At 38.0% G+C, this 14,716-nt stretch overlaps 1 protein-coding gene across 1 annotated transcript in view; it reads right to left on the bottom strand.

The window, feature by feature from the left end:
- Positions 1 to 14,716, bottom strand: part of parp4 (poly (ADP-ribose) polymerase family, member 4) — a 130,631-nt gene that overhangs the window by 14,948 nt on the left and 100,967 nt on the right. The window contains exons 31-34 of the mRNA XM_039743988.1: positions 11,361 to 11,411; positions 10,222 to 10,275; positions 6,993 to 7,028; positions 1,458 to 1,766 (exon numbers count right to left, since the gene is read on the bottom strand). Of these exons, the coding sequence (XP_039599922.1) occupies positions 1,458 to 1,766; positions 6,993 to 7,028; positions 10,222 to 10,275; positions 11,361 to 11,411 (450 nt within the window). The remainder of the gene's footprint in view (positions 1 to 1,457; positions 1,767 to 6,992; positions 7,029 to 10,221; positions 10,276 to 11,360; positions 11,412 to 14,716) is intronic.

Below are 14,716 nucleotides of genomic sequence, written 5' to 3'. Positions count from 1 at the left end.
TCCTTTTTTGGTATTTTAATTTTCCTTTTTTGTGTGAACTGTTTTACTTTAAAACTTAACTAAACTTTTAAAAACAAAGATATTTGTCTGTGGAATCATTTCTGCGGTCAGGCTTTTGTTGAATCCCATTTTTTGAGTTGAAGCTGCTGAACTTTGGTAATTTTGGGAAAACACAGCTACATCACTAGTTTAATAATAATAATAATAATTAATTACATTTATATAGCGCTTTTCTCAGTTTAGTTGCAAATACTGTATAATTGTAGTATGTATATTTCTGTGCATCAACTTTTTTGTTCAAAAGTTTTAAATCTACATTTCTTATGTTTTGGGAAATTTGCTTTTGCAGCCTCATTTATGCCCACTTTTTCCATTTGGCTTTAGTGATTTTTCTTTGTTCATGTCGTATAGGACTTGTTTCTTGAACACCTTTTACAAATGAGATGAGCTTGCTTTCTCAAAAATAGTGTCACTAGCAAAAGTGCATGTGAATCAGTGTATGACATTATTGGGAGGTGGCGAGAATCTGTATAGTTCTCATCATGTTAGCAGAATTAAAACTGCGATTTTACTATTCGCCATCTGCTTTAAGACATCAAAATATTCCTCAACAAAGACAAAGGCACACCACAGAAGCGAATGAAGGACAAAGAAGTTGTTAAAGTATATTTTTAAAGTGGATAGGAAGGAAAAAAAAGTTTTGTTTAAAAAAAGGACGTGTACAGTCCAACCTTCTGGTAAAATGTAAACGAGCCGACAGTGAACGCTACCACATTCTTTTTACAATGTTATGGGAGATACGCAAGTACACAAATAAGTACTTCCTAGTACACCGCTCATTTACCAGTATGTGCAGGGCCTGACAGCCAAAGCACCATGGTATAGAATCATATTTTAAAGATAAACTGTTAAAACTAAACTAATTTATGCAGTGATTACACATTTGCAAGTCTAATGTTTGAATGTTCTTTGTGTCTTAAGGTTGCTGCTACATTTACCTTAACAGTGGCAATTTCTGTATTGTGAATAACTTTGTGAGGGAAGCCAGAGAACAGAGGAGAGGAAAATGATACCAACTAATCATTCAGCCATAACGACTAGTCTATAATTATAACCCACTGCCACCGTCTCACTAACATCGCTTGAATCCCTTTATCACCCATTAGTAAGATGTAGGGCTTCTCCACTTTTGTAACTAATACATATACTGTGTGTTCCTCGTACAATTGCCTTGTCATCATATCCATTTTTCTTTACCATAATTTATTTATACATGTTTAATAATGTGCTGTAAACGTCAGCAATTTAATCAATGTAGCGTTTTTGTCTTACTGTCTTTTTTGTGCCATTAAGATATGAATCTACAGATAGGACTTATGAATTTCATGCGTATTGTATTATTACAATTTTCCAAAATTCACTGGTGACCCGAAGGACAAACTGCTAGGAACCCTTACCTGAGCCATATGATCTGAACCTTCATCAAAAGCAGGTATATACCGCCTTGACTTTCTTCTGTTTGCTCGTACAGAAGAACCACGATGTAGAAGAAAAGACTCAAGAGGCTCAGAAGTTGAACATTCTGTTGACATATCATGCAATATTATGCGTGACATTCCCATTCCTTCTGGAAGATCAGGGGGAGGAGGAGGAGGAGGAGGAGGAGGAAGTGGAAGCCCATCAACTGCAGGAATTATTTCCTTTACAGCTCTTTTAGAAACAAAGATGTCTGATGAAATTTCCCGGTAATCCTGAACAAAACTATCCTGTAAAATTAATATAAAATATCAGAAAACAAAAAAACTCAATTTTACAGAGTAATCTTTTCTCCAAACACAGTGCATTCTTCATACAATTGCCTTTGCATCATTTTTCCATCTTCCTTACCATTATTTATTTCAACATATTTAACAATGTTGTGCAAGTGTCAACAATTTAATCACTGCAGTGTTTTTTTTGTTTTTTTTTTCATTTTTTGTGCTATTCAGATCTGCTTCTTGAGCCTGGACTTAAATTTTGTCCCTCATTTCATTTGTACTTTATTACTGCAATTTCCCTAAATTCATATTTTGAGTGCCCTCGTTATTTTATGGTTTAATTTGCACCTTTCCTTATTGAATCCCTTTTTCTAAAATATCAGACAAGCGTCCCTCTAAAAGGAAAGTTTTTTTCAGGTGTGATTTCTCACAAGCCTTTGAGAAACAGATGAAAAGAGCTTGGTGAGAGACCAGTGAGGAAAGCATAAGTGACACTCTCACTGTTCGTAAAATAATCTGGCCCATGGTCTTCATGGTATAAAGAGAGATAAGTTAAAATCAGAAGGAAAGCCTTACAATTTCTAACAAAATATCTGAAGAGAAAAACCCCACTTCAATGAAGGGAGCAGTCTAGCAGTATCACCTCTTTTAAATGTACAAATACTCAGTTTTAAGTGTTAATGGTGAAACTTACTAAATACAGACACGGAAAAGTTCAGCGTCAGGTGACGCTCTTCAGAGTAAAATGGACAATTTAAGTTGCAATCCTAATAAGCTTGGCACAAACTGCGATCAAACTGCTTTTCAAATCAATCTTCATGATGCATTTTACCTAACAATGTTTACCATCTACGAAATCACAGATTATCTGTTCATTTCAGTGGTGTGACTAGAATTCGACGGGCCCTAGTCCTAAAAAAAAAAAATTATGCCCCTGCCATGTAAAATTAACTTAACTCTAGTAAAGAAATGACCACAATCAATGAGTTACCTCAAAAGCCTGTAAGCTATGTCATATCTCAACAGTCATAATTAAGCATTTCTGGAGTGTGGGAATGAGAAAACCATTAACCATTTTGAACTGATATCAAGGAGGCAAGCATGGTAATAAAAAAGCCTTGTGGAATAGCATTTATGCAGTCACCATGGGCCCTGGTGCCACTGCCTAGCTAGCACCACCACCACTGGTTCATCTGCCATTGCTCCGAGTTTGCAATGCATTGCAAGTTGCACATAATCAGGTATGTGTCATCATAATCATAAATATACACTGTCAAGTTTTGTTTAGTTTTCATAAAAGTGTCAAAGGTGATGTGGTTTTTAATCCAGTCCATATTTGAAATTCAAGATTAAACAGTAAATCTGTGGATTTACCTCTGCCAGAGATACATTTGTTTTGTTTTTTTTTAGGATTGTAAACAATATTGACATTTTGAGCTAATTTTAATTTTTGCCTGAAAAAAAAATCAGATCAGTCTCTACCTCAAGCACACGCTTGTACAGCCAATTTCACACCTTATTTGCCTTCAAATATTTAGCATGAGAAAGGAAGCCCATGTAAATACAGGCAATTGTACATTTTGCCCATGTAAACTTGACAAAGTGACATCCTAGCTTGAAACTGGACCTAAGGGACACAGCACCACCTGCTGTTCTCTGCTATGACTATATACAGTATACCTCTACCAAGAGTATGCAGCTAAACAATCATTCAAAAATTGAACGGCTAACATTTTCATGTATAGTCCCAAATAACATTTGAAATTAACTGCAAATAAAGAGCAAATGCCTCATCATAAACTTGGAACATGTATGGATGTGGTTTGAATATGAACAATGGTATACAGTTAAGATCAAACATCATCTCTCAAGTGATCCTTTTGATCTGATGTGTAGTAGTAGTAGGAGTAGCAGCAGCAATATTGAGTACAGTGAAATTCTTACTTCCATATCCAACCAACATACAACATGTCACAACACTCTACCTTTGCCAGTGACTCACTGAAAAAGTTATCCATCCATCCATCTATTATCCAACCTGCTACATCCTAACTATAGGGTCACGGGGGTCTGCTGGAGCCAATCCCAGCCAACACAGGGCGCAAGGCAGGAAACAAACCCCGGGCAGGGCGCCAGCCCACCGCAGGGCGCACACACCCACAACACCAAGCACAACTAGGGACAATTTAAGATCGCCAATGCACGTAACCTGCATATCTTTGGACTGTGGGTGGAAACCGGAGTACCCAGAGGAAATCCACGCAGACACGGGGAGAACATGCAAACTCCATGCAGGGTGGACCTGCGAAGTAAACCTGGGACTCATAACTACGAGGCAGCAGCGCTACCCTCTGTGCCACTGTGCCTCCCGCATGCGCCGAAAAAGTTAAACATCTCCAATAGCAGAAGTTTATGTATCCCTTTGCACTTCTCACTTTTCCTGATGGGCAAAATGATCTATGATTTGGAGGTCCTACATGGCATATTAAAATGCCGAACTTTACAATGAGTAATATCATTCTAAAATAGTACAGCTATTACCCTTGAGTACTGAAAGCTAATTGGGAAACTGGGATAGTGACAAACACACAGAAAGCTCTTCAGAGGACAATGGACCTTAAGTTGGGAAACATTTGTTGTACTTCTCAGTTTAAAAATAAAAATCAGTGTTTCAGTCTCAACAAATGGTCATGACTTAAGGGTAAAAAGCAGGTAAATTGTTTGCTGGGTTGGTGGACATTCCATCCATGACAGTGTGAGTAGCTCAGCAAAGAAGAGTCATTGCTCCTTGGGATTTTGAGGAGTCCCTTGACATGTTTGGGTGTTTTAAATGAGAAGGCATCTGTGGTTCATCCAGCTACAACTGTACCAGGGATGTTCCACTGACAGATAATCTTGAAGCAGGTGCCAAAAAGCCTGGAAGGATTAAATCAAATGGCTGCACTATGAATGCCTGTATGTCTTCAAAAAATAACCAAATTTGCTGCCTCTGCAACTCTCATCTGGAGAGTAGTGCAGAACACAAATAGACTGAGTAGAAGTAGACCCCTAATTTTAAGGGCCATATGTCCTTAATGAATGGACAATCCCAAATGCTCATGCAAAATGTAAACGTTTAGTTTTACTTTTTTTTTTTTTTTTAAGCTTAAAAAAAGTAAAGTTTAAGTTTACCTGGCAGGCATCCAATGTATTAAATGAGGTGTGTAAAATACATCACGCAGAAATGTATTTTTGCTGTACTGTGCTTATAAATGCTTCTTACACTACCAGGTTTTCATGCCCAAATTGGAAGTCTGTGCTGTTTAGATTATGTGTCCCGAACATTTATATACACATTCAACTAATTAGAAATATTTGTCCTGCGCATTCATTGTAATGTAATAACACCGGTAAGGCATAAATATGGATCGTTGCATTTTTTTGCTCTTCAATTTTTGTGTGTTTAGAAGCATATGTTGTTTTCTAAATGTGCAAAATCAGTGCAGAAGGACTATGCCATTATACAGGTATACCTCAGTGCTTCCTGCCATGATTTCCTTCATCTCTATTTAGAGACGGATTTGGATGAAGAACAGCAGTCAAGAGTGATGGGACTGTACTGTTAACTACTTTGATGAATCCAACTGGCTGCTGAACTTTTGAATGAGACATATAACATTTTAATATCAGTGCAATCTTCTCTCCCCAAACATTTCTCTTTTTGAAATGTTTTGCATGTTGTGCAAAACTGACATAAGCCACCTTCTTGAGCTTATGGTCATTTAAAATTAGGTAAGAATTCAGTACCACATACAAAGTTGGCCTGTATTTGATCTAAAAAATAAGAAAAAAAGAAATCACATACTACTACCAAAGTCCGATCTGCATCACATATGTGGAAAAATTGCAGGTTACATCACATGATAATCAAGGAGACAGCAGAGAAGTATGCACTTTGTGTAGCAGGTCCATGTGCAATGTTACATAATTTGGGCTATGTAAACTAGCATCAAATGATGTGCCCCAAGAGTGGACAGACACCTCCATGACCTGGGCTCAGTACAATAAAAGAAAATAAACATATTTAATTTATTATAATTTAAAGGTTTCTAAGGATCCTGTTTCGATCATATTCCCGGTTAACAATTTCATCTTTGAGGAACACTGCCATCTCCAACATTTTTGTTTTGGTTACTATCTGTGCCACATATAGATATTTACAAATTAATATCTGACATATCTGCACTGCGTGGGGCTACATGCCTTCCAGCATCTTCAGGACCAGAATCTTTAAACATGTCTTAAAGTCCACAGTGCATCTTCTATAAATACTTTTCATAAGCAACCTTTAGCATCATCCTGATCAGCTGAATTATTTCTGTGCATGGACTTTTAGACAGGATGTAAATAATGTAATACAGCGTAACTAAAGATATTTTTTCAGTTAATATTTAATAGTTATTTCCTTTTCCTGTATTTAAATTTGGATTTTTAGATGTAAAGCGTATTTACCATTTTGTTTGTCATATGTGCTAAGATGCATCACAGTTTTACCTTTTAAACCTTGAACTTGGCAATTTCCACAGGGTTTCTTGATTTCCAGTTGTATACGTGTAAATGTATATTGAATGGAGCACACCAAGCTTTTATATTTTAGACTTGCTAACTTTATTAATCAATATCCTTTATCTGGTTAGTGATGTTCAATTCCTTGTAAAATACCAAATATTTCATATTTGCCTTTACATTTCTAATTAATGGTTGATTTTCTTTCTAAGTTAGCTGTCAAAAATTGTTTACTTATACCAGTTGTGTTTATATTTATCCCCAAGCAAATGCATTAGAAGTAAAGTATTCATATTTAATGACTTGAAAAAAACAGGTAGAAACCATAATGCTAAAATAATCTGAAACGTATTCTATTCATAAAAATATTTAACTCTTTTTTTATATTTTCTCTTTGCACTTATGACACTCTTTAAGTGGAAAGTATCTATAAAGTGGGATTCAGTGAGAAATTTGACCTCCCTTGCGATAGACACTTGCTTTCCAATCATCAATTTTCGATTTATCGTATTTTAGAAACAAATGGCACTTACATATATAATGTATAATAACTGCATTTAAACAAAAATAACATAAAATTCACAAACGCACTTAATCAAATTAAAGGTCATATGCATACAGATAAAGAAAATATTAAAAATTGTTACTTCTACCTCTTGCTTTTAAAAACCAAAGAATTAATTTGTTTACCATTTCACAATATTCAGCAAATCCACTTCTGAAATCCTAAATAAAAAGACAACATTAGTTAGTTACATATTATCACAACTCTAAACTCAGCAAAGTATCTTGTTACAAGAGTAACTGAAATGCAGTGCAAAATAAACTAGATTATTATCTATTAGAAATAAAACATTTCACTAAATCATTAAAGAATAATGATAACTTGCTAGTCTTTTAGGGGTAAATTTGGCATGATTGAAATAAAAAAAAATAAATTCTCACAATAGTGGCAGGAAATATAATGTGTATGTAACTTTTTAGGGTAAAGTAACAATTGTACATAAATGCACATATAATGGACCTGAAACAAAGACAATATTTGCCTACAGTTTCTGTAATCATTCTGACACTTTGAAGTTAAGGGTAGTGAAGCTTAGATCGGATGTTAATACTCCAGTAAATTAGGCATCTATGCATTAGTAGGAAATATTATGTGTACAGGCACTTTGGGTGCAAGGATGGTTAGTGCCTAGCTAATTGTGGTGAGCCAGTCTCGACAAATGTCAAGTACCAGTTTGTGACCCCCGTCCACCCCTGGCAGGAACTATGTGAGTTATCAAAGTAGCATTGTCCAAAATTCTCAAGAAACACTACCAGCACCTTGTTGTATCTATGCTTTAAAGTATTCAGAGCTGGTCTGGAGACAAAGGGAGATCCTAAGATACCTCATAAAGTATTCACTAACTGCATAAGTGCAATGTATTTTTAATGCTGTGATATACAGGATTAATCTGTCTCTGTAAAACGTAGTGTGGAATGATTCAGCTTTGAGGACAGTTTTAAATGAAGTGTGTGAGGTAGACTATTAGTGCTCCTCAAGACAACACTTTCTGAATGCACTTCAGTCTTTCCTTCATGCTATAGCCTGCACAGTTTATTAATGTTAACCCACAGGGGCGTCTCTAATAGAACACCTTATACAATTCCAAGAAAAGAGTAATTCAAAGAGCCCTGCAGTGGGCTGGTACCCTGCCCGGGGTTTGATCCTACCTTGCACCCTGTGCTGGCTGGGATTAGCTCCAGCAGACCCTTGTGACCCTGTTTTTAGAATATAGCGGGTTGGAAATTGAGAAATTCAAAGATGTAGTTTCACAACTGTTTTGTAAACAATTCTCTGACCTGATTGTCTGCTTCTAGTCAGAGGTGAGTTCATTAGAAATACGTTTTTATTTTTATTATCAAAATAGACATTGTTAAAGTTTATATTTTTCTCTCCCTATGCAAACCTTTGTAAGCAAGATTATCAGTACAAATATCTCTAAATTTACTGTTTTCAAAAGGAATCCACACGTAATAAAATAAAATAAAAAATTATACCAATAAAAAAAAAAGTACATTCTTGACTTCATATGTGCTTACCCTCAGAATACAGAATTCAGCAGAAGAGTACAGAAAGAGAAAATTGCTGAGGAAATAGTATAGTCTGAAAAAGATGGACTCCCTCTTAGTAAAGGGATAATAGGAGAGATCAAAAGCAGGGAAGGGACACAGACCACTGGCTGGCTTTGGTTATGAATGCTTTCTGTGTGTACTGCTTAACACACTGACAAGACTTAGGCCTACGCAAATGGTATAAACGGAATAGAAAAAAAAGGGGAGGGATGGAGCCCACATTGGAATCCCTGGAAAAAAGCAGGGTTGGGAGGCAACCCATCACATGGCTCACTGACACAAGCAAACACACTGTTAAACAACACAATGTGTCCTTGTAATGTGGAAGAAATATGGAGAAAAAATCCACATAGACATTGGAACACAGTGCCAGTCCATTGCAGACTGAACACACACAGACAAACACACAATTCCTAGTGGCCACGATGTTTCTGCTGCAGTGCCAGTGCTCCTGCCTCCAAGAAACTTCTCTCCTGAGACATACTCTTTCACCTTAGTACCTCCCGTCCTGAGGAACAAGCTAAGTGGGTGGAAGTTATGACAGGAGGAAGCTTCCTGGACTCTGTCACTCACCAGAGTCTGGACTGCACCCGGGTCAGCCGCCACTCACCCTGTGGCAAAGTGCTTGAAGAGGAAGAGGCATGGACTGGAATCAAATTCTATGTCCATCTAGCAGGCTGCGCCTTACATGGGAAGATCAGGGGATGAGCATTAACTCCTGGTCCTGGCAGGGGCTAACTGCAAGCAGTAATGCCTCACTGTGACGTGTGCAGTTCACAGGTAGCAAGGAGAACACAAGTCACATGAGATGCCTGGCACGCTGTCTGCACTAGTGCTGTATATACAACAGCACACTAACTGTGGTGTGCACAGTGCAGACTGTGCAGGCGCTGCTGAGGCACAAAACATAAACATTTCTTTGTGTTCCAGTCCAGTCCTGACAAAGTTTTCTTAAGAAAATACAGACAGAAATTTCTACAGGGGGCTGCAGTAATTTGCCTTAACTACTAGAGGGTGCCCTAAGCCCTTGCCTAGACAGCCTATGCCCAGAAATAGCCCTGCAATCAATATAACAATTCTTGTCTCCTCCTCCTCCACTCCTCTAAAGGAGGATTTTGTCCACTTTCTCCTACATTCAAATTCTAGAGTGAGGTGAGGAGGCTTCTTTTATGCCAGACCTGGAAGTACTTCTGTTGAAACAACACTGTACTCAGGAAGCACTTCAGGGTCAGGCTGAACCTCCATGAAACAGGGGAGTCCTTGTCCGGAAGTGCTGTTGGTGGCACCCCAAAATTGCTGCCCACCTGGACTATGACTTCCATGCAGCCCTGAGAATGTCCAAACTGTGGCCATGTCAGAGATGCACCACCACCTATCATACTAGAGGATGAACTGTTCTTGACAGGCAACATCACCCAGTCCATCCATTACTTCTTCTGCCCAACAGGAAAATGGAACAGGAACCATCCCAGCGAGAGTGCTCCTCCATTTATGCTGTCCTACCATAATGGCCTCCCAGCTGGGTACAACACCACACTCCACCCCAGTTAGGATGCTAGTTCATCCATTATGTTTCTTACAATACTTTATTGTATGATGTTTCAGGTTGTTTCAATACAGTACATTTTTTGCATTTAGTTTGCACATCTTTGACTTGTACGATACAGTATTTGTAATTATTTTATAGTGAGAAAACATAAAAAACATTCAGAGTATCACTACCGAAATTCCAATGTAAATGCATAAAAGTAACCAGATTTTAGAAAAAATCAAAATGTAAAACAGAAAAAAACATTTTACAAACCATTTTTAATGAGATATCCTCTACATCTTCTGCACAAGGGTGAATATCTGAGAACTGAAAAAAAATAGAATTTAAAGGCCTACACATTTTAAATAACTGCTTACTTAAACAATAGCACTATTAAAATGTTATATGACTTATTATAGTTCTGTTGTCTAGAGACAAAATAATCTGAAATTCACACCTAACTCAGAAGTGAAAACAGGGACTGAAACTGGTTGTGTCCACAGGCAGGATGAAAAGAAAAAGGGCAAGAGTGATAAAAATCTGTGTTGTCGAGTCAAAAGAAAACTTACAATGGCTTCAAACTTGAACCTTAAGCTATAGATGAATTGTTAGACTTTCATTGTGTTCTGTTTTAATTGCCACTGTTTGCCTGCATTTCAGTGTGTCCGCATTGTAACCAGTGTGAGTGAAAATATGAAGCAAGGAACTTTGAATTTTGAGACTACAAATTTTCAAGCTTTAAGGAACTCATTTGCATTTAACCAAATTACACATAATTGTATATTATATGGCATGGTATAGTTTCGCACTGGTAACTCTGTTGCCTCACGACAAGGAGACTAAGATTTGCTTCCAGGGTGCTCCTGTGTAGAGTTTCTCCCCATGACTGCATTGGTTTCTTCTGGGTAGTCCTTTAACCCCAATAGTATAAGACATGTAGGTTATGTGAACTACCATTGCTAAACTGGCCCATGTGTGTGTGTTTGTCTGTGTGTTCACTCTGTAATGGACTGGTACTCTGTCCAAGGATTGTTCCAGTCTTGCACTTGATGCTTGCTGGAATGGCTACAGCTTTCCCATGGTCCCGCTTAGGATAAGTGGGTTACGAAAATGGATGGATGGATGCCACTCAAGATCAACCATGTGTCTCACCTATAAAGCTCCACAGTTTATTGTATATTGGGTTCATTTCCTGGGTGAGTTTTCGATCCGGTAGACTGCCCATAGAACTTAGTAGTGTTGATGGAGATGCTTTATTGCATTGTGTTTTGATATTGTGATGTGCTTTTCACTGCATATCATTTAGTTTAACTAGACATATATCTGATGTTTGTGTACAGTGTTTTGTAACTGTACAAAAAGGGCTGGTCAGTTTTTTTTTTAAATTAATGCAAAATAATGAATTTATTTACCAAGTTAAGATAGTCAAGAACATAACTGCTGGATCCGCTGTCAGAGTCCTCCTAAAAAAGATATATGTTGTGATTTAAGATAAAGCAATGCATTACCAGAGTTACAGTTTATATTTCACTGCTTGTTTTCCAGTTAGTTTGCACATCAGTGTACTAATGGAGCTGCCCACCATCTGCTATTGGCTCCCTTTGCATTTCTAATGACTCACCTTCTTTTGATAGAGATCAGTACTGCTGTAAAGTACTGAAGAGGCCAATTCACAGGTGTACAATTAAGTAGATTTTCTTATGTTCTATTACCTCTTTTTCCTCATTGTATATTGTATACATTTTATATATTTATTGACAATAAAAATTTGTAACATTTCTGTTCAATTCTAAACACCAGCTTAACACCCTAAGCAGCAGGAAATAACACAATAAATGGAACCTTATGAACCATACCTTTCAGTTGCATATGTACAATTGATATCTAGACTAAATGCAATCTTGCTGTTGATACATTGTATTCACTTAAAACAGAAAGCTTTCATTAGAAACTGCAACAAAACTACAGTATGCATGAGCCTTTGTTTTACCAAACATAGGCAGACAAGATGCAAAATGAAACATGAATATAAACCACTTTAGTAAATGTCTAAGGCATGCATAAAGAAGTGTAGTATTTGTAGTATCAATTCCTGTCCTACAATAGCATTTTCCACTGAAAAGAACCACTACAAGTAGTACTGCTGATTTATTAGTTTAGTTATTACATCTTTTCACTTGTGGCAATCAACTTTTATTACCTGTCCTGTTACACTTGCTTTACAAACAAACCTTAGCAGGTTACTTGATTATGTTTACCTCTTTTGTAAGCAGCTTTGGATAAAAGTGTCTGCCAAGCAAATAAACGTAAATGTACTGCTACATGCTATAGGCTACTGTGTGTGCAAACCATCAAAATCACTTACTATGTCCTCTATATGAATATGCATTGTGGCAGTGAAATAAAAATAGCTACTTTTGTATACATAAGTAATTTGAATTTAAGATGACAACTGATTATAAAGGACATTTACTGAGTGTCACTTTTTATTTGCTGATATAACATGTAAGCATATTGTATGATGACATTTTAAAATAATACATGTTATGTTCTGGAGACAGTATCAACCTTGTCAAGAGGTTTATTTACCTCAGCAGTGACAATCCTAGTAGATGGATTGGGAAAGCATGGGGTGTGTGGTGCTCCCGATATGTAAGCTAAAGGATGAAGGTCCAAGTCTTCAGATTCCTGGTGCTTCCTGTTGTGAACGTTACCTGGGCACAGACAGGCAGACTAGTTGTTTTCCACCACCACACGTTTATTTACAAATCTATTTACAAGTTATTAAGTGCACACACAAACCCCCAAAGTCCTGGCCACACACTATGCCTTCCTTCGAGCCACCTCCACACTCTCTTCTCCTGCTTAGTCCGTCTTCCACCTGACTCCAGCCCTGAATGAAGGGAGGCGGCCCCTTTTATCTCCACCCGGATGTGCTCCAGGTGCTTCCCGGCAATCCTCCACCGACACGCCTCCGTGTGGCGGAAGTGCCGGCTGTACTCCTGGAAGCACTCTGGGTGTCCCTGCTCCTCTTCCCCCCAGCACTTCCTGGTGTGGCGGAAATGCTGAGGTCCAGGGCCTCCAAGGCCTCGGGGCACCCCCTAACGGTGACCACGGGCCCCTACAGGGTTGGGCTTCCAAGCCCCCTACCCGTGGCCACCAGAATCACCAGGCTGGCGGCCCCCACATGGTCCAAGGTGGGCGCACGCCCTCTTCCGGTCCTTCATGGCGTCCCGGCCGGGTCGTTGCCCCTGGCATCCCTGACACTGTCTTGCTATATGGTTGTGACGAATGAGTAGTTGCTCATGGAGTCCCGAATGAGGGAGCATCAGTTACCGTACAATGGCCATGTGGCGCAATTCCCAGAAGGTGATCCAGCTTGCAGGATTCTCATTGTTGAGGAGCCGAGTGGCTGGACCAGGCCAAGGGGATGCCCATGTAACACCTGGCTGCAGCAGATAGAGGGGTCATTTCCAGAGGGTAGGACTGGACCATGTGTCTGCCTGGAGGGTTGCCAACCAGGATCCTGAGCTGTTTCATTGCGTGATGGGGGTGGTAATCTGCTGTACACCTGACCTGAGTTCTACTCCTCTTATTCAGCCAGAAGAGCTGCAACAAATTAAGTCAAAAGTAAACTAAAGGTGTGTATATCCTAGCATCAAGTATGAAGTCTGTAAATCAACAACATTAATATACTCTTGGTTTGTTCTTCTGAAGTGCTTTTATGTAGCCATCTTACTCTCACATTACTGATTTACAACCTTACCTCGAAACTTTTGTTGGACTTGCCTGAAATATCTACTTTACTTTGAAACATCTGACCTCCTTACATATAAAATCTCAGAACAGTTTACAAAGGTATATGTCATTAGAAAACCTATTAATTTAGCAGATATAGTGAACAGTTGTAAAATAGGATGTTAGTTTAAATTAATAAAGGGCTTCTGTATGCTAAAATATTTTACACAAACATAGGCAGACAAGATGCAAAATGAAACATGAATATAAACCACTTTAGTAAATGTCTAAGGCATGGATAAAGAAGTGTAGTAAATATAATTTTTTAAATATAATTTTCCTCTCATTTGAAGTAATATAGGACATTTTTCTGCCATGTATTATAATAGGTGGATTAAGAGTCTTCTATTACGCCAAAATAATATGGGTCAATAACGTAGTGTAGTGTAGCTTATTACAAGAGAGTGATCCTTAAGCTGCAGTCTTCCATTCAGTGTTTACATCATGAAGGACCATTAATGAATGAGGATTTACACCAATCGTGAGGTTGTCTGATAGACTGGTGGAAACTTAAGTCCAGTAAGGTTTAAGTAGATGAAATAAAGAAAACATGTCTCCACGGGTACTTCAAGAATCTCTGACAAGTAGGGTTTAATTCAGGGTAAATCTTCAACAGTCTAAGTTGACAGAGAGACATGCCATGTACAGTTATATAAAGGACTACACCATGTCTAACAAAGACTAAGAAAGAATGCATTCTGGCAAATGTTTACATATATTCACAGTCTGAGTTTAATTTCAAGAACCTGTCACCAGTGCTAGTTCAGATTAGCCAATGAAAAAGTATCATTAAAAAACACTGGCAGTGTCTGATGAGAATTATTTTATTAGTATCAGTAGCACATGCAACAGTCTACATAATGGATAAAGGAGGAAGATTATAAGAAAATGAACAAAGTTATTTAAACAAATGTCTTTTTTGCACATAATGGAAGAGTTGTTTTGGTGACAAATTACTCTTGTGATTACA

This window comes from Polypterus senegalus, chromosome 2 (assembly GCF_016835505.1).
Source record: "Polypterus senegalus isolate Bchr_013 chromosome 2, ASM1683550v1, whole genome shotgun sequence".
Taxonomy (NCBI): domain Eukaryota; kingdom Metazoa; phylum Chordata; class Cladistia; order Polypteriformes; family Polypteridae; genus Polypterus; species Polypterus senegalus.
The sequence above is the reverse complement of the archived record's forward strand: the minus strand, read 5'-3'. Positions and strand labels throughout refer to the sequence as shown.